General features: G+C 53.0%; 1 protein-coding gene across 1 annotated transcript in view; it reads left to right on the top strand.

The window, feature by feature from the left end:
• The window catches only part of TBC1D22B (TBC1 domain family member 22B), a 416,082-nt gene that overhangs the window by 156,335 nt on the left and 234,683 nt on the right, over positions 1-25,064 (top strand). Inside the window, exon 6 of the mRNA XM_086923270.1 lies at positions 1,270-1,398. Within this exon, the coding sequence (XP_086779396.1) occupies positions 1,270-1,398 (129 nt within the window). The remainder of the gene's footprint in view (positions 1-1,269; positions 1,399-25,064) is intronic.

Raw genomic sequence — 25,064 nt, 5'->3', positions numbered from 1 at the left:
GGGCCTCGTTACACACGTTTGCAAGACACTATTGCCTGGACAGCCAAGTCCGGAGGGATGGCTTCTTTGGCCGTTCTGTCCTCCAGGACTTTCTGGTGTGATTATTGGTTCGCAGACCAACCACCGGGGTTGGTATTGCTGGGGTATCTATTCTAAGGTAAGGAATCTATCACTAACGTGTCTCTTTCAGATGCACAAGTTACTACTTGTGTAACGATATATCTGTAAGATACATTAGTTAGTGATAGATTTCTTACCGACCCACCCATCCTCCCCGTTCTGCGAACAGATATCTAGGGTTAAGGTCATCCCCTTTCAGGGCCCTAGTTTCAATGGCACCAGTGTTGGTTTTTAGCATAGCTCTGCGTTTTGGCACGGGAAAGCTGTCTAAGAACTGACGTCAGCACGCGGAGGCGGCGTCTAAGTACTCCGACGACGTCATCACGGCGCCCACGACGCCGACGACTGACGCGGAGCCGCAGACGACGCATACCGATGCGCAAGGGTACTGCTACGCAAAAATTTCCGGATCCAGTCTGACTCCTGGGGATATTGTAAGGTAAGGAATCTATCACTAACTAATGTCTCTTACAGATATATTGTTACACAAGTAGTAACTTGTGCGCTAGTGCAATGGCACTTACTTTGTATTTGAACATTACAGACTTTTGACAAGGCTCTTTGCAAAGTGATCTAATAGTTTTCTTTAGGCTGCCCAGACAGGACAGTATGCAGTTTGCAGCAATACATCATTCCTAGCACTCCTTTCACTTCAGCTGAGTTCCCCCTGCACCAAGTAAACGGAAGCACCATTAACTGGACATAAACATTACAATATTTAATAGTGTCAACCTGCAAGTCTTAAAAAATGGTTCTCTGTTCTGCTTCCTGTTTTTTACATCTGAATATACATTGACCGATAGATCAGTAATTTCGGATATAAAAATCGGAAATGTGGACCTTTCCTCACCCACTACCCATCCCCCGAGCATATGCTCTATTTTACTACACATGCAAATCATGTTGCATTTTTTCATTATTCATTAATAATAAACAGTCATGCACACTGTTCCATTATGCACAAATGTACAATTTCAGTACGTACACACAGCCATCTGTAGAATTCCATTTAACCCGCAACACAATGGAAAATTTGTGTTACATATACACAGTAACATTATTTTTATCTACACATAAATGTAGTAGCCCATTAAATTCTCCTGAAAGAAGTTAGCCAAGTTTGCTGAAGAGCTGCTTTTTGGATTAAAGGGGTATCTCCCAGCCAACATGGAGCGGCGGATGCAGACCCTGCAGCGCAAGCGGGAGGAGTACTTTGGCTTCATTCAGCAGTATTATGACTCCCGAAATGAAGAGCACCATCAAGACACCTACAGGCAGGTATGGTCTTTTCTAATTGTTTCCGCCAGTTCCACCACCACCACTCTCTATTCCACAATATTGCCTCCTGTCTAGCTTCATGTTATCATTGTCTTTCTGGGCTTTTCCATCTGTATGTGAGTTGTGGCCTGTTTCTATACTCTGAAATATTTCTTCATTCTTGCCCACTGCTCCTTCATTGTTTCTTTTTTCTCTTGTTCACCCCTGCTTTTTGCTCCCTCCAGGTCTTTGCTTACTGACCTGCTAATTGTGTTCAGTCCACATTGTTTTAGGACACTTATTTTCTCAGTTTAGAGGCATTGCTGTAAAAGTGGAACAACTGGTCACCCTTTAATGCTTGTTTTAATACTACTTACATTTCTTTATCAGTATTTTCTGCATAGTAACTTGCTTGGATTATTCCATGTTGAGAGGGGAACCTTGGGATGAAAATCTTCTGCATGGCGTTGGTTAAAATGAAAAATTTCCATTCTGTGGAGTAGGCTTTCTGCTTGTCTTGTAAGCGCTAAAACGCTTACCTGCATTTACAAAGTGCTACTTTTAATTGCTGTGAGTGCCCCAGTACACGCAGGTTCTCTGGGACACCCACATGTAAGTGTTTGGGTCTGCTACATGACATCTCAGAGAGCACCATGGTGCTCCGTTCCCTCCACCCTTTCTTCATACATGCAGGTGCTCAAGGAGATATCCTGATGCAGGTCCCAACGCTGAAAAGGTACACTTCATGTTAGCCCCCTGTTTTGCCAGTTGTCTTAATCAGATTGTGTCCAGTTATCTCCTGGAGTCATGTTTAGGGCCCAAGACCATTCCTTACTGGAAACCTAGCCACCAAGGACCTCATTGGGAGCATCAAAAACTTTTACATGAGAAGGTACCTTCTTGTTTGGGAGATTCTTTTAGGACTATGGCATATTTTGATTTTAGGTAATACCCATTAATGCAAGGACTTGGACTATTTTTTATCATTTACATATTTTATTAGTATCGTCCTCTGATTTATGTAAATGATACAGGTATCAAGTTACACTTTAATCAGCTGCCTATGGAACCAATCAGGAAATTGTAAGCGCGCTACTCACCTGTGAGGGTCTCAAGGTGCTGGGGGGTGGAAGTGGAGGGGGGGGGGGTACGCAGGTCTGTTTAGCCGAAGAGCCAGGTCTTAAGGCTCTTCTTAAAGGTGGGGGTGTGTCTGATGTCTGCCGGTAGCTTGTTCCAGGTCTTGGCTGCAATGTGAGAGAAGGATCTTCCGCCTGCTCTTGCTCTGTGGACGCTCGGGTTTCGGCCAGTGCAAGGTTGGAAGATTGGAGTTTTCTTTTGGGTACGTGGAAGTTGATTCTGTCGTTGAGGTGATCTGAAAGAAACACGTTACCTTAGAATTACCCCCAGGTGTCCGACTGGATCTGGAAAGTTTTCGTCAGCAGTCCCCCGTGCTTCGGTAGGCGTTGTCGTGCGGCTCCGCGTATGTCGCTGGCGTCTTAGTCGCCCAGATGACATCGCTGGAGCTACTTAGACATCAGTTCTTTCTTTCTTCCGCGCCAGCAAGCGCAGATCCGGAGAGAGCCAACCCCCAGTCAATTTTTTACTGAGTTTTTGGGGACTTTTGTCTCTGTTTTTTGATTCTTTGACTCCTGGTGTGTAGGGATGCCCGGTTTCAAATCTTGTGTGGCTTGTCCCCGCATGATGTCGGTGACGGGCCCGCACCAGGAGTGTCTCTTATGCCTTGGGTATGACCACGACTCCGAGTTGTGCCCCAAATGCCGGGCCCTGGCTCCGAAAACTTTGCAGGAGCGGTCCCGTAAGTTGCTGGAGCCCGGGAGTCGGGGGTCTGGTCGCTGAGCCGCCATCACCATCGTTCAACGAAGTGTTCGCACTCTGTCAGATAAGGTGAACCACAAGAAGTCGAAGAAGCGCCGTCTCTCTTTGCCTTCCCCTAGCCTGTCGCGAGACACCCTTTCCGGGTCCATCGGTGACTCCGGCCCAGCTGCAGGAGTTCCTGTCAGCCATGTCATGCGTCTTTGGCCTGTTGGCACGCCTTCGGGCCGCGGGACCGACTGGGGGTCCTCGCTCTTTTATGTCGTCGGCTCTGGCCCTGACATCGTTGACGACTCCGGTCTTGACGCCTAGAGACCCCCATGGATCCATGCATGGATCCCAGCCGATATCGGTTGGCCTAGTACGACCTCCACCGACCTCAATGGCGCCGCCGCCGGCCGGCTCCCCGACCGACGCCGTCCCCGAATTCCACCCCGACGTGAGGATGGTGCCAGAACGGTGTCGATCGACGACGATGGGGAACTTCTATCCACCTCCTTTTCCGCCTGCCCGGCAGGTTGTGGAGGATGGGGAGGACTGGGAGGGGTCGGAGGACCCTCTCGCAGCCAGCGCGAGTTTGGCCCGAACTGGGAAGAGGATTTGGAGGATGCAGGTGACCTGGATTTTACTCCAGAACCTGGCAGACTGTCTGCTCCTACCGTGGCTATGGAGGAGGGTGGTCCATATTCTGTGGTGTTACGTAGGGCAGCCGAGGCTCTCCACTTCGGGCTCCCTACGGTGGCTGTCAGTACTAACCTCCTGACAGAAGTGCTTCGACCGGCGCCTTCCTCTACGGAGCCGCTGCTACCCTTTAATGATGCACTTTTGGACGTTTTTATGGGCACCTTGTCCAGGCCAAACACAGGGTAACTGTGGATAAGAACGTGGCCTGACGCCATCGCCCGGCCGAGGGCGACCCCATTTTCCTCTCACAACACCCTACCCTTGAGAGCTTGGTTGTCCAAGCCTCTGCATCCCCAAGTGCATTCCCTTCCGCACTTCCGGACAGGGAATCCAAATAACTGGAACAATTTGGGAAGAAGTTTTTTACTTCCGCCAGTTCAGGCCTGTGGTCTGTGAACACTGCATGCCTCTTGGGCCGTTATTCCCATTCTGTGTGGAACACGGCTGCGCAGGTGCTGCCTCAGTGTCTGGAGGAGGCCCGGATTGTGCTCTCCCAAGCTATTGCTGAGGGGAGAGACGCAGCCAACTTCACAATACATTGTGACCTTGACACCGCCGACTCGCTGGGCAGGGGGATTTCCACGACAGTGGTGCTACGCCGCCACGCCTGGCTGAGGACAACTGGCTTTTCCGGGGATGTCCAGATCACTCTGATGGACATGCCCTTTGATGGCACTCGCCTTTTTGGTGACAAGGCAGACAGTGCATTGGAGCGTTTTAAGGACTTGCAGGCTACTGCCAAGTCCTTAGGCCTTTCGGCCATGCGCACTCCTTCCCCTTCTGCTTTTCGCGCCTTTCGTGGCCAATGAAGGGGCGCCCAAACACGTTTGTTTCGGAGCCACAGGCCTGTGCAGCAGCACTCAGCGCAGCCGCGGACGTGGGACCTGCAGTTGGGTCACTGGGCCAGTGGGTGGGTCAGTCCACCACCTGCCCTGCAGCCACTGTCTTCAAATCTTCCTAGTCCTATGTTTCAGGCCCACCTAATGCAGCATTCTTCATCACCTCCCCCACTGGCGCACCATCACGTCGGACAGGTTGGTTCTGCCGATAGTCCAACAGGGCTATTCCCTCCCTTTCAAGACTACTACACCAGGCATGCCACCTCAGTCCCACCGCATGTCGGGGGATCATTTGGCGCTCCTCCAGCAGGAAGTTGCGGCCCTCTTGGCCAAGGGGGCCATCGAGCATGATCCGACTCCAGAAGTAGGTTGTGATTGCTGCTCCCACAACTTCCTGGTTCCAAAGAAGGAGAGGGGCCTGCGTCCTATTTTAGATCTTCGGAACGTCAATCGCTACCTCCGGAAGGAAAAGTTAAAGATGCTCACACTTCCTCAGGTCTTGTCTGCCCTAAACCCGCTAGACTGGTTGGTAGCGTTGGACTTGCAGGACGCTTAGTTTCATATCCCAGTCCTGCCGGCCCACCGACGTTACCTGCGGTTCATGGTAGGCCACAAGCACTTTCAGTTCACCGTGCTCCCTTTTGGCCTTACCAGCGCCCCTCGGGTGTTCACAAAAGTGATGGCGGTGGTCGCAGCTCATCTGCGCAGATCAGGGGTTTCAGTCTTCCCCTTTCTTAACGACTGGTTGTTGAAGGCGGGCTCACCCCTGGCAGTCTCCTCCCACCTCCAGACTACGGCCGACCTCCTGCATTTGCTGGGGTTCTCCATCAGCGTGCAGAAGTCACACTTGATTCCCTCTCTGAAGCTTCTCTTCATCGGAGCGGTTCTGGACACGGCACAGTTTCGGGTTTATCCTCCCGAACGGCGAGTCCGGGACATTCGGGATAGGATTCTGATTTCAGCCTTTGACCTGGGTTTTGGTCATGATGACCTTGAGGCTGCTGGGCCTCATGGCCTCCTGCTGACCAATCATGCCAGATGGCATATGCGGGCTCTGCAGTGGGACCTGAAGTTCCAGTGGGCGTAGCATCAAGGGGACCTGTCCGAGTCCGTCCAGATCTCGGAGAGTACTGCACAACAGTTACAGTGGTAGCTCACAAACCAACATTGGGTCAACAGCAGATCCCTCTCCCTTTCCCAACCGGAGCACACAGTGGTGACTGATGCATCCCTCCTGGGACGGGGCGGCGACATGGGAGAGGCAGAGATCAGAGGCCTCTGGCCTCCGGTGGAGCCCAGGCTCCATATCAACCTTCTGGAGCTCAGGGCGATCCTACTTGCACTGAAAGCATTCCTTCCCTCTGTCAAAGGGAGAGTAGTGCAGGTGTTCACAGACTCCGCCGCCATGTGGTATTGCAACAAACAAGGCGGCATGGGGTTGTGGACCCCATGTCAGGAGGCTCTGCGTCTCTGGACATGGCTGGAACGTTAGGTCATTTCCTTGACTGTTCAACACTTGGCAAGTTATTTGAACGCCAGGGCGGACGAACTCAGCCGCATGTGCTTGATGGATCACGAATGGCGTCTTCACTCGGAGGTGACTCAGGATCTCATTCAACAGTGAGGAGAGCCTTGGTTAGATTTATTCGCCACCGTCGAACGTGCAATGTCATTGTTTCTGCACGTTGGAATTTCCAAGGCGGCACTCGCTCAGCGACGCTTTTCGTCGTGATGGAGCTGCGGTCTATTGTACGCCTTTTCCCCTATACCACTTCTACCCAGAGTGCTGAAGAAGATAAGGCGCAACCGGACCCAAGTCAATCTTGTGGCTCCTGACTGAGCTCAAAGAGTTTGGTATCCCAAGCTACTCAGTATGAGCATGGATCTTCTGATCCGACTGCCTCTTCGGGAGGATCTTCTGTCGCAGCAGCAGGGGACGGTCCTCCACCTTAACCTGTCCAGCCTCCACCTACATGCGTGGTGATTGAGCAGCAACAGTTGATTCCTTTTGACTTGCCTCCTAAAGTCTGTGATATCAATCTGGCAGTGGCATCCCTCCACTAAATCGGTATACGTCTACAGGTGGAACAAATTTGTGGCATGGTACACAGTAAAAGCTGTGGATCTCCTTTCTGCCCCTCTTTCGGAAGTCCTTTTGTTCCTTCTTTCTCTGGCTCAGTAGGGCTCTGCTCTGGGCACTATTAAGGGCTATCTTTCTGCAATCTCGGCCTTTCTCAGGCTCCCTGATCAGCCCTCTCTTTTCAAGTCCCCTGTTGTGAATAGATTTCTGAAAGGCTTTACTCGCCTTTTCCCTCCTATTCCGTTTGTGATGCCGCAGTGGGACTTGAATCTGGTTATTACCTATTTGATGTGCGCTCCCTTTGAGCCGCTTCACAACTATCCTCTTCTTTTTTTGACTTTGAAGACTGCTTTTCCTGGTTGCCATCACCTCCACTAGGCACTGTTGGTTCATCCGGACAAGATTGTGCTACGTACTCGTCCTTCCTTCTTGCCAAAGGTTTTCACTGCCTTCCTCGTCGGGCAGACTATCACCTTGCCCACTTTCTTTCTGCGTCTGCACCCTTCCAGAGAGGCTTCACCGTCTGGACCCAAAACATGCGCTTTTATTCTACCTGAATTGCACACAGCAATTTCGGGTGGATGGCCAGCTCTTTGTTGGCTACGTAGGTGCCAAGAAAGGCTGGGCTGTACACAAGAGGACTATCTCCCGCTGAGTTGTCTTGTGTATCAAGGCCTGTTATTCTCTGGCTAAAAAGGAACCTCCGATGGGGTTGCACGCCCATTCTACCAGGGCGACGGCAGCTCCTACGGCATTGGGACATGGTGTCCCTCTGCAAGACATCTGTCAGTCAGCCACCTGGGCCTCGCTGCACACTTTTACAAAGCATAATTGCCTTGACAGTCTAGTCCGGAGAGACTGCTTCTTTGACTGTTCTGTTCTCCGTGACTTTCTGGGGTTGGTATTGCTGGGGTATCTATTCTAAGGTAAGGAATCAATCACTAACGTGTTTCTTTCAGATGAACAAGTTACTTACATTCGGTTACGATATTAGTTAGTGATAAATTCCTTACCGCCCCACCCATCCTCCCTGTTCTGCGAACTGATTTCTAAGGTAAGGTCATCCCTTTCAGGGCTCTAGTTTCAATGCACCAGTGGTCAGTATCTTGTATGGCTCTGCATTCCTGGTGCAGAAAGTCGTGTACAGAACTGACGTTAGCGCACGCCTGAGTAGCTCCAGTGACGTCATCTCGGCGACTACAATGCCAGCGATGTACACGGAGCTGCACGACGACGCTACTGCTGACGAAAACTTTCTAGATCAAGTCTGAGGCCTGGGGGTAATTCTAAGGTAAGGAATCTATCACTAACTAATGTTTTTTTTGTTTTATTTTGGAAAAACTTTATTGTGCAATACCAATATCATTACAAGTATGGGCCTACAACCACAGGGGCCGGCCGCTAGCACATAAAAAGTAAACGTAAGACACCACACAGCAGCGACTGAGCCCCTAGAGGTTCATCAAAATACAGGATACTGTTCTCTGCAACACCGGATGGAGTCGGGATATAGTTATTTTTTATTTTTTAGAAAAGAACAAAAAGATAAAACAGACAAACAAATCTCAAGGCGGAAAGCATTATAGACAAGGTTGAGCTCCGACGGGGGGGGGGGGGGGGGGGGGGGGGACCTTCAATACAGGATAGATAATCAGGAAGGCATAGAGATAACCAGGGGGGGGGGGGTCAGTGGGGAAGTCAGATAATCAGGAAAAAGAGTAGATTCTTCCAGGAATGTCGGGTTCAGGGGGACAGAGAAATGTCCGGATTGTCCTCAAACGGGGGTGTACAAATGTTCCCTTGGTAGGCGTTCCATTGACCCCAGATTTTACTCCACGCCCTAGGCTTGCCCCTAGCCAAATATACAGTATTCTCTCTAAACATACACCAGTCCATATTCTCCTTCCATACTGACACGGTGGGGGGCTGTTGATAACCCCACAGCTGTGCAATATCCCTCTTTGCGATCATGTTCCCAAGGGCCGCCCACCTGGCCTGAGCAACGTTATAATCATTCGGCTCACACACATTCAGCAAGCATCTCCGAGCCTCAGGCAGCAGAGCGACCCCGGTGACACACTCCATTACCGCATGCACACGATTCCAATACGCCGCCACCTCATGACATTCCCAAATGATATGGAGAAAGGTAGCACTCAATCCAAACCCGCGCTTGCATAACCCATCCGAGGAAAAGCCCATGGCAACCAAACGAGGACCAGTAACATATACCCAATGAAGAATTTTAAGTTGGACGAGACGGAGACGGGCGGGAATGGCGACCTCTTTCGGAGAAGACAGTGCTGACTGCCAGTCTTCGTCATCCAACTCCAACCCGTCGTCAGGTCCAGGACTCCCTGAGACGCACAAGGAAATCTGCCCGATTGTTGATTAATTTCTTATAAATCAAGGAGATCGTACTATCGGGCAGATGACCATCAAGTATACGGTCCTCGAGTGGGGAGGACTCTGGAACATTAGCATCGGTAGCGAAGACCGACGTCAAAGCATGGCGGACCTGTGCATACCTAAAAAAACTCTCTATCGCTCAACTCATACTCACTCTGAAGCACTTCAAAGGTCTTGACCGCACCTTTCACCCAAAGGTCACCCACTCTGCTTATACCAATCATATCCCATTTCTCAAAACCTTTCGTTGTCCAGAGGCATCCCAGTCTTTCAGAAACATATAGAGGGGTCGCTCGTGTCAATCGTTCATTCCATTCCATGGCCGCGTTCGCATCCTTCCACACACGCACCGCAATCTTGGTGGGTCCCGTTAGGTTCCTCCCCGCTGTCCGAGAGTAGAGCGCTCTGTTGAAGTTACCGCCGGGTAGCTGAGTTTATCCATCTCGAAAGTCGGATTTGGGCCGGGTGCATACATGGCGTGGTTGATTGCGGACAACTGGGAGGCCCAATAATACCTCCTGATATCCGGGAGCGCCATGCCCCCGTCATACCAGGGGAGAGTTAGCTTTGCAAGAGTGATACATGCACGGCCATCCCAAAAGAGCCGCCTCTGTAAACCCTCCACCTCCCGAAAGTAGCTCGCCAGAATAACGTCGAACGAGTTCTGGAGTGCGTATAAAAACCGGGGCAGGGACATAATTTTAAAAAGTGCCGCGCGACCGAGTGGCGACAACGGCAATCTACGCCACCGAACCACGTCCAGTTTCAATCGTCGGAGAGGAGGAAGGAGATTGTGCTCATAGCGGGCAGCTGGGTCTAGTGAGATAAAGATCCCCAAAAATTTGAAGCCGGATTGAGAGATCTGAATGTGAAACCTACTTGGTAATGGAGGAAGGCCGCCCGAGATGACGTATACACAAGATTTAGACCAGTTTATGATCAAACCAGAGTTCTTGCCGAACGAGGTGAGAACGTCAAACAGGACGTTAAGGGATTTACGAGGGGAGGTGAGGTACAAGAGGATATCGTCAGCGTACAACGAGACTCGGTCCTCAGAATCGGGGGCCCACTGAATGCCCTTTATCGATGGCTCCCATTTGAGCCAGGTTGCAAGCGGTTCCAAGGCAAGAGCAAAGAGCAAGGGGGACAGTGGGCACCCCTGCCTAGTACCCCTCCCGAGAGTAAAGGACTGTGAAACTCGACCATTGACCACCACCTGAGCCAGCGGTTCCGTGTATAAAAGTTTCACCCATCCGACAAATTCCGAACCAAAACCAAATTTCGCCAGGGCGGCCCGAAGATAAGGCCATTATATCGTATCAAAGGCCATTGTGGTGTCCAAGGAAGCCAAGATGGCCGGCTCCGGAAGAGACCCCACCCTAGCGAGAACACCATGTAAGCGCCGCAAGTTAAGAGCAGTGTTCCAGTGTGGAATGAAACCGGATTGATCCGGATGGATCAGGTCACATATTACTGTAAGCAGACGATTAGCGAGGACCTTGGCGAGAACCTTAGGCTCAGCATTCAAAAGGGAGATAGGCATGTATGATGCGCAGCGATCACGAGGCTTGCCTTCCTTGGGAATTACTACGATCGTAGCCAAACGCTGGTCACAAGGGAGGGTGCCAAGATCACGTGACTCCATAAACATGTCGCGAAGATATGGTGCGACTTTATCCGGGCGCAGTTTGTACAGCTCAATAGGCAAGCCTCCAAGCACTCTCGATCCTCCTCAGAAAGGCAGGGCAACGCAATGTCCCGCAGCAATGAGTGGGAGTCTTCCTCATCTCCATCGGACACCGGGGAGTACACCACACGAAAATAATCAGCAAAACACTCCACAATCTGACTAGGGTCAGTCACACTCACACCATCAGAAGTCTGAATCACAGGGACCACACGATTCACTCTTTCCTTCTTGTCGAGCCAAGAAATCAATTTACCCGTCTTATCCCCAACATCATACAATCTACCCTGCTGTTCCCTGTACATTGTCTTGGCAGCATCCATGACAAGGGATTTATAGTCAAACTGCTTCAGACCAAGGGCGTGGAGTCTATCCCGGGTAACGCCTGATTCTAGGTCAGCCTCCAATTCCAGTATTTCCGCCTCCAGACTCACGACCTCATGATTCCTAGCTTTCTTGGTCTCAGCTATTAAAGATAGGGCCTGTCCACGAATAACAGTTTTAAAGGCTTCCCACAGGGACACAGCGGACAAAACGGACCCCTCGTTCTCCAGAAAATAGTGGTCTAGGGTCTTTATCAGACTGTTACGAGTCTTGGGGTTACGCAGGTACCAAGGGTTGATAGGGGGCGATCCGCCCTGCAGCATGCACCCCAGTGTCCATACAAAGCCACTATGGAGAATGATCCGAAATGCCCCGGGCCAAGTGTCTGATCTCCCCAACAGAGGAAGACTGGGCAGCTGGCATAAGGATGTAATCAAGCCTGGAGAGACTCCCATGAGCCCCAGAGTGAAAGGTGTACTGACATTGCGTCGGATGCATTAACCTCCAGCAGTCCACCAGACCAAAGGTGTCCAAGAACCCACCGAGCCATGACTGGGAATTAGGAAGATCCCTGTACATTGTCTTGGCAGCATCCGTGACAAGGGATTTATAGTCAAACTGCTTCAGACCAAGGGCGTGGAGTCTATCCCGGGTAACGCCTGATTCTAGGTCAGCCTCCAATTCCAGTATTTCCGCCTCCAGACTCACGACCTCATGATTCCTAGCTTTCTTGGTCTCAGCTATTAAAGATAGGGCCTGTCCACGAATAACAGTTTTAAAGGCTTCCCACAGGGACACAGCGGACAAAACGGACCCCTCGTTCTCCAGAAAATAGTGGTCTAGGGTCTTTATCAGACTGTTACGAGTCTTGGGGTTACGCAGGTACCAAGGGTTGATAGGGGGCGATCCGCCCTGCAGCATGCACCCCAGTGTCCATACAAAGCCACTATGGAGAATGATCCGAAATGCCCCGGGCCAAGTGTCTGATCTCCCCAACAGAGGAAGACTGGGCAGCTGGCATAAGGATGTAATCAAGCCTGGAGAGACTCCCATGAGCCCCAGAGTGAAAGGTGTACTGACATTGCGTCGGATGCATTAACCTCCAGCAGTCCACCAGACCAAAGGTGTCCAAGAACCCACCGAGCCATGACTGGGAATTAGGAAGATCCCTGGGGGGGTGGCGATCCATATTGCCAGAGAGCACAGAATTAAAATCCCCACCCATAAGGAGAATACTATCAGGAAGCTCCAGCAGCGCCCGGCCAATATCTGAGAAGGTAGAGGTCTGGAGACCCGGGGGAACGTATACAGTGAGCAATGAAAGAGTCTTACCCTCCCACCTACCAGTGAGGGCGGCATAACGCCCCCTGTCGTCGAGGATTACGTTATCAATCTCTAGAGGGAGAGAAGACCGAACCAGAATACCCACCCCTCTGGAACCAGTAGTGAACCCGGAGTGTGCGACCAAGCGATAACCCCACCTATTCATAGCATGACCCATATTTCCCACCAAATGCGTCTCCTGCAAAAGTACCACATCAGGAGACAAGCGACGCAGATACTGCAGTACAACACCCCGTTTTATGCGATCACCCTATCCATTGACGTTCCAAGATATTAACCTCAACCCACTACCCCCCATCCCCACAAGTGATGCACGAGTCACCCCACAAAGAGCAGGACACTTGGAGCAAAGAAGAAACCAACGCGTCGCCTTGAGAAAGAAAAACACATATACAAACACCCCGTCCCACCCCCCAACCAACTCCCGTTACAACTCCGCCCTCCCTGCACCCCTGCAGTAGACTAAAAAGCCACCCCAACATGCAGTGTGCCTGTCGCCCTAACATACCCATTCTACAAAAAGGCCCCAGAGGAGGAAAGAGGCCCGTCCCTCCCGCCACCCGGAAGGGAACAACAGTAAAACATAATATACAGAAGAAATAGAACCCAGATGAGCAATGTCTAGTATTCGGAGATCAGGGGCCGAAAGGTCACTTCTGTAGAGGCTCACCACCCTCGGCACCACCGGGGTGCTCCGTCCGATCGTTTCGGCCAGGCAGGGAATCCAGCCAGTCACTCACATTTTCCGGCCGATCAAAAAAGAATGTCCGGTCCTCGTATTCCACACGAAGCCTAGTAGGGAATAGCATTGCGTACTTCAAGCCCAAGTCCCGGAGACATCGTTTAACTCCCTGAAAACCCATCCTTTGTCTCTGAACGAGCTCAGTAAAGTCCGGGTAGAAATTAACGTGGAGTTCTCAAATTTCACTGGGCCGCTCACTCTCGACGCCTGCAGGATAGCATCACGATCCCTGAAATGAAAAAGTTTTGCGATGATAGGCCTCGGAGGAGCGCCCAGCTTAGGCTTACTGCCCGGAACACGATGGGCACGCTCCACTGGGAAGAACTTGCTCAGTCCAGAAGGGGCAAGGTGGTTCAGGACCAGATCTTCAACCAGGAGGTCAATCGAGTGAGTCTCAGGGTTTTCCAGGACACCTATGACGCGGATGATGTTGCGTCTTGCCCTGTTCTCAAAATCCTCCAGCCGATGGGACATCAAGTCATTAGCCGATTTCAAATTGCCAAGTTCGGTCTGAAGTTCCGACACATCGGCCGTGAGGCTAGAAGTCTTCAGGTCTAGCGACTTCACCTTCTCATTGGTCTTGGACAGGTCGGCCCTGATCAGGGTGACATCAATGGCAACCGTGTCAATTTTATGAGCAAGAGCCTCATATTGCTGGCCGATGGTCTCCTTCATGTTAGTAATGGCGCCCATGATGTCCTGCAGGGACAAATCCGTAGGGGCGGATGGGTCCTCTTTGGCGTCCTCAGGGGTACGACTGGAAACTCCAGGGGATCCTTTGGCTTGAGTGTACCGGTCCATTACGTTGGATTGGACCGGTCCCCCACGAAGGGGCGTCTTAGTCTTCTTTTTCTCAACGTCGCCCCTGGCAGCCATGCCGGAAGATGCGCCCCGGAGGGGCCCGCGCGACCTAGTGAAAATAGCCGCCTGCGGGCAGGGCACCAAAAGTTCTCAAAAACTGGCTTGTGCGGCGAAGACAAAGTCACGACTTGACCCAAGCGGCTGTGATGGTGAAATAGCACTCGCACTGAATAGAGGCTGGACCGGCCCTGGCCAAGCGAAACCGTCTCGTAATCAGACCATGCCAGGACCCAAAAACGAAACCGAAAGGTGGAGTAGGGCGACTGAGGAGACCTCACTGCCGTTGTTGTTCAACTTCGTCCCGGCTTCACAAGTCGCCAAGTCTCCGGCTCGCCTCAAGGTGGGCCTCGAAAGTTCAAATCGCTGTAATTTCGGTTTCTCGAGTCCGAATTAAAATCTGAAAAGAGTTATGGACTCAGTCGAGGTTCATCTTCGATAATCCGTCCAAGAATTCAGGATATTGTCAGGATAAGTTGCGAAGAGTGGCGAGGGTCCGGGGAGCCCTGTGCTCACGTGACCATCTTGGATGGCGCTAAGCTCCTCCCCACTAACTAATGTTACTTACAGCTACATCGTTACCGGAGGTAACTAACTTGTTTTTTGGGTCTGTTGTTGTGTAGGCATTTGTAGGCATGAGTGAGGATTTTGAAAGTGACTCTTTTCTCCACGGGGAGCCAGTGGAGACTTCGTAGGTGTTGGCTGATGTGTTTGTGTCAGGGGATGCCGAGGACGATTCTGGCGGTACAAAAGGGGGTGGTGATGGATGGAGCACCTGAATCAATCAAACACTCACACCCAGTTAAAAGATCTGGGTTTAATCCATCACCGTTCTTTAGCCCACTCTGCCACCCCAGTTCAGACTTGGCTATATGCAAATCAGTCTGACCCTGTGCCTCATGGGAACAGTCCAGCCCGAACTGCCAAGCCATGTCTTCCCTGGACCGGAAACAAGCTTCCAAGGACCAGTTTCTGGCATTCCAGCCGTCTTCAGCCCGGCTTGCTTGAATCCAGTGGCAAAGTGAGCAAGGGACTCACGTCTGAGCATACCCTGCCACACTTATGGCGGCCAAAAGCGGTACAAAAGGGGGTGGTGATGAACGGAGCATCTGAATCAATAAAACACTCACACCCAGTCAAAAGATCTGGGTTTAATCCATCACCGTTCTTTAGCCCACTCTGCCACCCCAGTTCAGACATGGCTATATGCAAATCAGTCTGACCCTATGCCTCATGGGAATAGTCCAGCCCGAACTGCCAAGCCATGTTTTCCCTGGAGCGGACGATTCTGGTGGCTGTGTTCTGTTTTGTCTCTATTTTGCGGAGTAGGACTTGTTGATGCAGGCGTAGAGTGCGTTTCCATAGTCCAGTCTGCTGGTGATGAGTGCGCGGGTGACTTGTCTTCCTTGACTCAGGGGGGATCCACTTGAAGGTCTTGCGGAGGATGCGGAGGGTGTTGAAGCAGCTGGAGGTGACGGCGTTGACCTGTCAGTTCATGGTGAGTGATGAGTCGAGTACGAAGCCCAGGTTCTTGGCGTGGTCTGAGGGGGTAGGTCGGCTTCCGAGGGCGGTCAGCCACCCGGTTCTGTCCCATGCAGAAGGGGTGGTACTGAGGACGAGGACTTCTGTCTTTTCGTCATTGAGCTTCAGGCAGCTGTTCGTCATTCAGACTGCTGCGTCTTGCATTCCTTTCTGGAAGTTGAGTTTGGCAGTGGTGAGGTCTTTGGTGAGGGAGAGGATGAGCTGGGTGTCATCGGTGTAGGATAAAATGTTAAGGCTGTGCTGTGGACGATGGCTGCAAGGGGGGCCATGTAGATGTTGAAGTGGATGGGGCTCAGTGATGAATCCTGTGGGTCTCCGCAGGTGATTTTGGTGTAGTCTGAGAGGAAGGGTGGGAGTCTGATCCTTTGGCTTCTCCGGTGAGGAATGATCGGATCCAGTCCAGGGCTGTACCTTGTATGCCTGTGTCATGTAGTCTGGCGTCTATTGTGCAGTGGGAGACAGTGTCGAAGGCCGTTAATAGGTCGAGTAGAGCTGCAGAGTGGCCGTGGTCCAGGAGGGTGCGGATGTTATCTGTGGCGGCGAGTAGGGTGGTTTCTGTGCTGTGGTTGCTTCGGACTCCGGATTGGGACGGGTCGAGGACGGCTTTCTCTTCAATGAATCGTGTCAGTTTCCTCTGTAACTTTGGCTGCGAAGGGGAGGAGCAAGATCGGCCGATAGTTCTTGAGGTCGGTGGTCGGTGGAGTCAGCTGTGGGCTTTCATGAGCAGGGGTCTGACTTCTGCGCGCTTACAGACGTCTGGTAAGGTGCCTGTTTTGAAGGTGGTGTTGATGGTGCGTTGTAGTTCGGGTGCCATGGTGGCCTCTGCTCTGTGGTAATGTGAGGGGGGCAGGGGTCGGTGGGGGCCCCCGAGTGGATGCGTTTCATCGTCAAGGCGGTGTCTTCGGCCTTGATCGGTGTTCAGTTGGAGATGGTGGGCTGGCTGGTGCTTCTGGGTGGCGGGGGACCGTCTGTGGCGCCTGGTGGATGGTCGATGAAGTTGTCGTAGAGGTTTATGATCTTGAGGTGGAAATAGGTTCCAAGCTTGTCGCAGAGGTCTTGGGATGGGGTGATGTCTGTGGCGTCGCTGCGTGGGTTGGGGAATTCTTGAATGACACTGAAAAGTTCCTTGGAGTTAGTGTAGTTGGTACTTCATATTTTTATCGGGCTCCCAAAAGCTTCAGTTGAGAATAGAATTGACACAAAGCACCCAGAATATCATAGCAGTCAGACTCAATATTAAACCAGAATCTTAGTGCCTAGCTTAAAACAACTATAGAACTGTTTGGGATTGTGTTTTAGGCCTAGCAGGTGCTAGGATCTTCTGGGTTTCAATTTGTATCCTGTTTATTAGTGAACATTCTTACTTACCCCTTTTATAGTCCCTTAGCGCTTTTAAAATCTTTATTTTTAATTTAAAAACTGTCTGGAATTGAAGTGCAATGTACTGTGTCATATAAGTTGAGTATCTCTCCAAATCCTAGAGTAAGAAATCGCTACCTCACTACCCTGAGAGAAAATTAGGAGTGTAAGGGAGTCTCTTGGCAATTTAATTTGAAATGCAGCTGTATTGTGGCTCTCGAACACTATTGGTAAACAAACATGCCCACTCGAGGTAAGGCCAGGAACCTGTGACTACCCCAGGACCTCAAGAAAATGCCTTATAAAGAAGATCTGTTACATAGTTAAGCTCGTTCAGTGTTTAGACATTGTTAAACTAGCCTATTGCATCAGAGAGTCTCTTCCGGGGGATCTTCATCAGTAGTCCTAAGTACTGAATAGTCCCTCCAGCCAGGCGCCGGGATCCCGGAGCACTTTAAAAAATATTTACATATGTTTAACCAACATTATACATAGTACCGTACATATTTATCTAGAGACTAAAGAAAGGCTAAAAAGGACCAGATTATATTGAAATTCTATTTTAAAAAGAAAACCATAGCATAGATAAGTGCCCTTAATTTTAAATAAATGACCATAGAAAATCTTACACAAACCTGTTTAAAAAAGAAGCGGAAAGAGAATATGAGACATTGTTAATCAATAGGCTGCCCAGAGATGGCTCATCTGTTGGAGCGGAGGAGCGTTGACCCACTTAAATTACCTTCAAAGCCCCAGAGATGAAAAATAAAATCGTAATTCATTACCATTTTATTTTTTGTCCCCCGTCCTGAACATAGTGTCAAGATGGGGTGGGATCTGGTGCGTGACAGCAGCAGGGAGTAGGATGGACTCTCTATGCACTATAGAGTTAACATGCCTTTTTGGATGACTAGCCACACATGCACACTTTATGTTTAAAGTATTTTATTGAAAGAGTACACAGATAGAAAAAGACATTCAAGCGATGGTATTAGTGCTGTAACCCTGTGAGCCCATCTCAAAGTAGTGCCAGGCACCCCGCAATTGTAGTAGGGGCTATGTGAGCTCCGCTCCGCTGTGCATAACATTAAACGACACCCTGAGGTAGAAATAAACTCTGTAACCTCTCCATTTTCAAGAAACTGTCCCCCCCCCCCAACTCCCACCCACCCTGTCCCCCCCTTCCTCCCTCGTCACCCCCGTCCAGTGCCTTGTTCAGCTAAACTTACATAACTCTGCCCACACCCCTGCCCCCTTGCGCTTCCCGGCCTAATGGTTGTTAAGCAGTGTAGTCTATCGGTGATGTAAGTCTCAGTAATCTCAGGTACCTTGGACAGGTTAGTTCCCTGAACTGGGTGGCTAGTAGTGCATGGAAGGGCTGCCACAACTCCTCAAATTGTTCCACCTCCCCAGCCATCATAAGTGACAGTTTCTCCATACCCAGGACATGCCACAATCTATGCAGCCAACCTGTGATGGACGGAACAGTGGTAGTGCGCCAGTGTATCTGAAAGAGACACGTTAGTGATAGATTCCTTACCTTAGAATATCCCCAGGCGTCAGACTGGATCCGGAAAGTTTTGCGTAGCAGTACCCTTGCGCGGTGTAGGCAGCGTCTGCGGCTCCGCGTCCGTCGTCGGCGTCGTGGGCGCCGTGATGAAGTCGTCGGAGTACTTAGACGCCGCCTCCGCGTGCTGACGTCAGTTCTTCTTTTTTCCGCGCCAGCCAGCGCAGATCTGGAAAGAGCAGTACTCTAGTCAATTTTTGACTAAGTTTTTTGAGATCTTTTGATCCTTTTCGAAGTCTTTACGATTCAGACGGTGCCGTTAGGGATGCCCGGATTCAAGAATTGCGAGGAGTGCGACCGTACCATGTCGGTTACGGATCCCCACCGCCTGTGCCTGCTGTGTATGGGCGTCGACCATGACGACGAGGCCTGCCCCGACTGTCTGGCCCTTTCGAGGAAGGCCAGGCGGGAGCGGTCCCGCAGGCGACTCGAAATCCGCCAGTCGGCCCCGCGCCGTGTGAGGTCCCGGTCCCGGTGCCACGGGAGGTCGAGGGACAGGTCGCGGGGACGGAGCCGTCACAGCTCCGGGAGTCGGCGCCACTCCTCTGGGTCCAAGTCATCAGGTAAGAAGCATAAGAAGTCGAAGAGACATCATCGCTCTTCCGACTCCCCCCGACGCTCGCGCGATGCGGCCGGGGGTTCGGGTGACACCGCCCACGCGGCTCCTCGGGAGTCGCGGGCGCCGCGTCCGGCCCCATACCCCCCGGTCCCTGGGCTGAACGCGACGCCGGAGGAGATCGAGCGTTTCCTCATGGCCATGAGGTCCCTTTCTTCTCCGACGGGTTCCACGGCGCCTTCGGGCCCAGTGAACCCGTCTGGGGGCCCTAGTGGGTCGGGGGCTACGACCTCGACGCCGTCGGGTGCTTCGGCCTCGACGCCGCCGGCGCCTTCGGGCCCGGCGCCACCGGCGCCTTCGGGCCCGGCGCCGCAGGGCCCCACGATCCCGACGCCGCCGGTGCCCACGGGCCCGGCGCCGCAGGATGCAGCGGCCCCGGCGTCGTCGGTGCCTTCAGGCCCGGCGCCGCAGGATGCCACTGGACCCTCGTCGGGCGATGGACCGTCCACGGTGGATCTTACGACCCCCCCGGGGTCGGTCCGTATGGTGTCCCCTCTGGCGTCGTCCTCGGGCGGCGCCGGCCCCGATGCCTCCTCTCACTGGGTTCCGACGTCGGGACGACGTCTACCGACGCCGCTCTCGACGCCGTGCGGAGAATTTCAATTCTATGAACCCACCTCATTTGCTTATGACCCTGAATCCCAGGAGATGGGGGACGAGGAGGATTGGGAGGGGTCTGAGGACCCTCTGACAAGGGAATGTCAGTCTTCCATGGACTGGACAGGAGACCTTGGGGAGGCCAGTGGCCTGGACACCTCTCCAGACACTGGATTCGTCTCTCCTGTTACCGTGGCTTCGGAGGAGGGCGCTACTTATAGTGTGGTGCTGATGAGGGCTGCTAAGGCCTTGGGCCTTGAGCTCCCCGTCGCGGCCGTGAGGACTAACCTCCTCACTGAGGTCCTTAAGCTGCAGTCATGCTCCATGGAGCCTCTGCTGCCGTTTAATGAGGCCTTGACAGACGTTCTTATGGGCAGGCCCGCTACAGGTTCGCCTGTAGATAGGAACGTGGCCAGACGCCACCGCCCGGCCCCGGGCGACCCATGTTTCCTGTCCACCCACCCCACCCCCGAGAGTCTGGTTATCCAGGCCTCTAACTCCCAGACCGCCTTCCCGACGGCTCCTCCCGATCGGAAATCCAAGAGGTACGAGGCCTATGGCAAAAGGTGTTCTCGTTTCTTTGCTTGGGACTACGGTCTTCCAACACCGCATGCCTCTTGGGCCGTTACACCCACTCTCTGTGGGAAACGGTGGCGGAAGTGCTGCCAGAGTGTCCGTTAGAGGTACGGGCCAAACTCGGCCAAGCCCTACTGGAGGGCCGGGACGCAGCGAAGTATAATATCAGGTGCAGATTGGATACTACTGACTCGCTGGGCAGAGCGATGGCTACGACGGTGGCGATACGACGCCACGCCTGGCTGAGATCCGTCAACTTCTCGGCAGACGTCCAAAATACACTCATGGACATGCCGTTCGATGGCCGTCGCCTCTTTGGCGACAAGGCAGATCACGCGCTTGAGCGCTTTAAGGACTCCAGGGCTAAGGCCAAGTCCTTGGGCCTCTCGGCCCCGCGCCAGCAAATGAGTGCCTTTCGCCCCTTTCGTGGCCAGGGAAGGGGCGCCCCCACACGTGCCGCCAGCCAATCGCTGCAAACTGTCGTCTAGCGCGGCGGCGGCCGTGGAAACCGCCGTGGAGGTGGTCGGGGAAACAGGCGGAACCAGTCCACACCTGCTCCCGCAGCATCCGCCTCTAAACCCTCCTAGTCCGTGCTTTTCGGCCCATGTGACGCCAGTGGGAGGCAGGGTTCGCCATCACCACTCTCACTGGCGTGCAGTCACTTCGGACAGGTGGGTGCTGCAGATCGTCCGACGGGGCTACTCCCTCCCCTTCGAGACGACCCCTCAAGCCATGCAGCCGCAACACCACCGCGTATCGGGGGATCACTTGCGGCTCCTGCAGGAGGAAGTTTCGGCCCTCTTGGCCATGGGGGCCATCGAGCGCGTTCCTGGACCAGAAGTAGGACGTGGTTGCTACTCCCACTACTTTCTGGTACCCAAGAAGGGCAAAGGGGGCCTACGCCCTATCTTGGACCTGAGGAACGTCAACGGCTTCCTCTGGAAGGAGAAGTTCAAAATGCTGACACTGGCTCAGGTCTTGGCTGCCCTAGACCCAGGAGACTGGATGGTAGCGTTGGACTTGCAGGATGCGTATTTCCACATCTCCGTCCTGCCGGCCCACCGGCGTTACCTGCGGTTCACGGTAGACCTTTCAGTTTACCGTGCTCCCCTTCGGCCTTACCAGCGCCCCACGGGTGTTCACGAAGGTGATGGCGGTGGTCGCAGCTCACCTGCGCAGGTTAGGGGTTTCAGTCTTCCCCTACCTAGACGACTGGTTGTTGAAGGCGGGCTCGCCCCAGGCAGTCGTCGACCACCTCCAGACTACGGCGGATCTCCTGCACTGGCTGGGATTTTCCATCAATGTGCCGAAGTCACACCTGTGCCCCTCTCAGAAGCTCCTTTTCATCGGAGCGGTTCTCGACTCGGCGCAGTTTCGGGTTTACCCGCCCGAACAGCGAGTCCGGGATATACAGGCCCTGATTCCGATCTTCAGGCCGTTATCCCGGGTTTCGGTCAGGTTGACGCTGCGGCTTCTGGGGCTGATGGCCTCCTGCATCCTTCTGGTGCATCACGCACGGTGGCGGATGCGGGCTCTGCAGTGGGACCTGAAGTTTCAGTGGGCCCAGCACCGGGGCAACCTTTCCGACCATGTCCTGATCTCGGAGGGCACTGCGAGACAGCTGCAGTGGTGGCTCACGGAGCGCGATTGGGTCAACGGCAGATCCCTCTCCCTTCCCCAACCGGAGCACGTAGTTGTGACGGACGGGTCCCTCCAGGGCTGGGGTGGCCACTTGGGAGAGGCGGAGATCAGAGGACTCTGGTCTCCGGCGGAGTCCCGGCTCCATATCAATCTGTTGGAGCTGCGGGCGATTCGTCTGGCACTGAAAGCATTCCTCCCGTCTGTCCGAGGAAGTGCAGTGCAGGTGTTCACGGACAACACCACCGCCATGTGGTACTGCAACAAACAGGGCGGGGTGGGGTCGTGGACCCTATGCCAGGAGGCTCTGCGCCTCTGGCAATGGCTGGAACATCAGGGCGTGACTCTGGTGGTTCAACACCTGGCAGGTTCTCTGAACGCCAGGGCGGACGAACTCAGCCGTCGGTGCTCGATGGATCACGAATGGCGTCTGAACTCGGACGTGGCGCAAGGCCTCTTTCTGCAATGGGGAGAGCCTTGGTTAGATCTATTCGCCACCGAAGAGAACGCGCAATGTCATCGGTTCTGCGCGTTGGAATTTCCAAGGCGGCACTCGCTCGGAGACGCTTTTCGTCGCGAGTGGAGCTGCGGTCTGTTGTACGCCTTTCCGCCTATACCATTTCTGCCCAGATGCTGAAGATCATCAAGCGCGACCGGGCACAAGTCATCCTTGTGGCTCCAGACTGGGCACGAAGGTACTGGTATCCCGAGCTACTCAGTATGTCAGTCGATCCCCCGGTTCGTCTTCCTCTTCAGGAGGACCTTCTGTCGCAGCAGCAGGGGACGGTCCTCCACCCGAACCTGTCCAGTCTCCACCTCCATGCATGGAGATTGAGCGGCAACAGTTGAGGCCATTTGACTTGCCTCCTGAAGTTTGCAACATCATTCTGGCAGCCAGGCGTCCCTCCACAAAGACGGTATACGCCTGCAGGTGGAACAGATTTGTGGCATGGTGCACAGCAAAGGCTGTGGATCCTCTCAATGCCCCTCTCTCTGAGATTCTTCTCTTCCTTCTTTCTCTTGCCCAACAGGGCTCTGCTCTGGGCACTATCAAGGGCTATCTTTCGGCTCTTTCAGCCTTTCTGAGGCTGCCTGACCAACCCTCTTTGTTCAAGTCCCCTATCGTAAATCGCTTCCTGAAGGGCATCACTCATATTTTTCCTCCTGTTCCCTTTGTGATGCCTCAGTGGGACTTGAACCTGGTTCTGACATTTCTGATGTGCGCTCCCTTTGAGCCTCTTCACAACTGTCCACTTCGCCTTCTTTCTTTAAAGACTGCCTTCCTGGTAGCCATCACCTCTGCCAGGAGAGTGAGTGAGCTCCAGGCTCTCTCTTGTAAGCCTCCTTTCCTTTCAGTCCATCCGTACAAGGTTGTTTTGAGGACTAGGCCCTCCTTCTTGCCTAAGGTGGTCACGGCCTTCCACATTGGGCAGTCCATCACATTGCCCACCTTCTTTCCGCCTCCGCACCCCTCGAGAGAGGAGGAGAGGCTCCACCGTCTGGACCCAAAACGTGCGCTCTCGTTCTATCTGGATCGCACACGCCAGTTCCGGGTGGATGATCAACTCTTTGTTGGGTACGCGGGCGCTAAGAAAGGGAAAGCGGTGCACAAGAGGACCATTTCTCGATGGATTATCATGTGCATCCAGGCGTGTTACTCCTTGGCTAAGAAGGAACCACCTGTTGGGCTGCGGGCTCATTCCACTCGAGCCACGGCCACTACAACTGCCTTGGGCCGAGGTGTGCCCTTGCAGGACATTTGCCAGGCAGCTACGTGGGCCTCGTTGCACACGTTTGCGAGGCACTACTGCCTGGACAGTCAAGATATATTTGTAATAGACATTAGTTAGTGATAGATTCCTTACCGACCCACCCATCCTCCCCGTTCTGCGAACCAATATCTAGGGTTAAGGTCATCCCCTTTCAGGGCCCTAGTTTCTTGGCACCAGTGTCGGTTTTTGTCATGGCTCTGCGCTTCTGGCGCGGAAAAGCTGTGGCTAAGAACTGACGTCTGCACGCGGAGGCGGCGTCTAAGTACTCCGACGACGTCATCACCGCGCCCACGACGCCGACGACGGACGCGGAGCCGCAGACGACGCCTACCGACGCGCAAGGGTACTGCTACGCAAAACTTTCCGGATCCAGTCTGACGCCTGGGGATATTCTAAGGTAAGGAATATATCACTAACTAATGTCTCTTACAGATATATCGTTACACAAGTAGTAACTTGTGCATTAGGATGTTTTGAACCGCGGAGCCCAGTGCTATGGCAATTTGTCTACCCCTGCGTGATTTCAGTGGGTACATCAACCAGTTAGGTAAACCCAACAGGATGTATGCTGCGAAGCGGGGCAACTCTATCTCAAAGTGGGCGTCGATCTCATCAAGCACCTCCTTCCAGTAAGGAAGTAGTAGCGGGCACTCCCACAGGACATGTGTCAGGGTACCAGGTTGCCCACACTCCCGCCCAACAGGTATTATCAATATGCCTATTCATCTCATGCAACCGTTCCGGGGTGTAATACCAGTATGTAGACACTTTGGTGAATGTTTCAGTTAGTCCTATATGATATGCGGAGTGTCGTGCGCGGTACGAAACCTGGTCCCACTCTTTATGGCTCAGTGTTCTGCCCAACTCCCTGTTCCAGCGTTCTCTACCAGGGTTATGAAAGTGGGTGGGAGGGGGTTGTAACATTTTGTAAAGATCCGTGATAAGCTTTGCATCCGAGGCGCGCGTCACCAACCATTTCTCGTACGGCAATAACTTTCTGTCTGCTGATTCTCAAACCTGTGTCTGTAAAGCCCAGTGTCGCACCTGCCAGTAGCGCATCCTGTCTGACTCGGATAACCGAAACTCCTCTTTGAGACTCTGAAAAGGGAGGACTCTGTCCGACCCGTACAGATGGAAGAGAGCCCTGCATCCGGCAGCACACCAGTGTGTGAAGGCTCCCGGGGCAGTCCCCGGCGTGAAGTCCGGGTTGTCTGCAATAG

Source organism: Lissotriton vulgaris, chromosome 5 (genome assembly GCF_964263255.1).
Source record: "Lissotriton vulgaris chromosome 5, aLisVul1.2, whole genome shotgun sequence".
Classification (NCBI taxonomy): Eukaryota; Metazoa; Chordata; class Amphibia; order Caudata; family Salamandridae; genus Lissotriton; species Lissotriton vulgaris.
The sequence above is the reverse complement of the archived record's forward strand: the minus strand, read 5'-3'. Positions and strand labels throughout refer to the sequence as shown.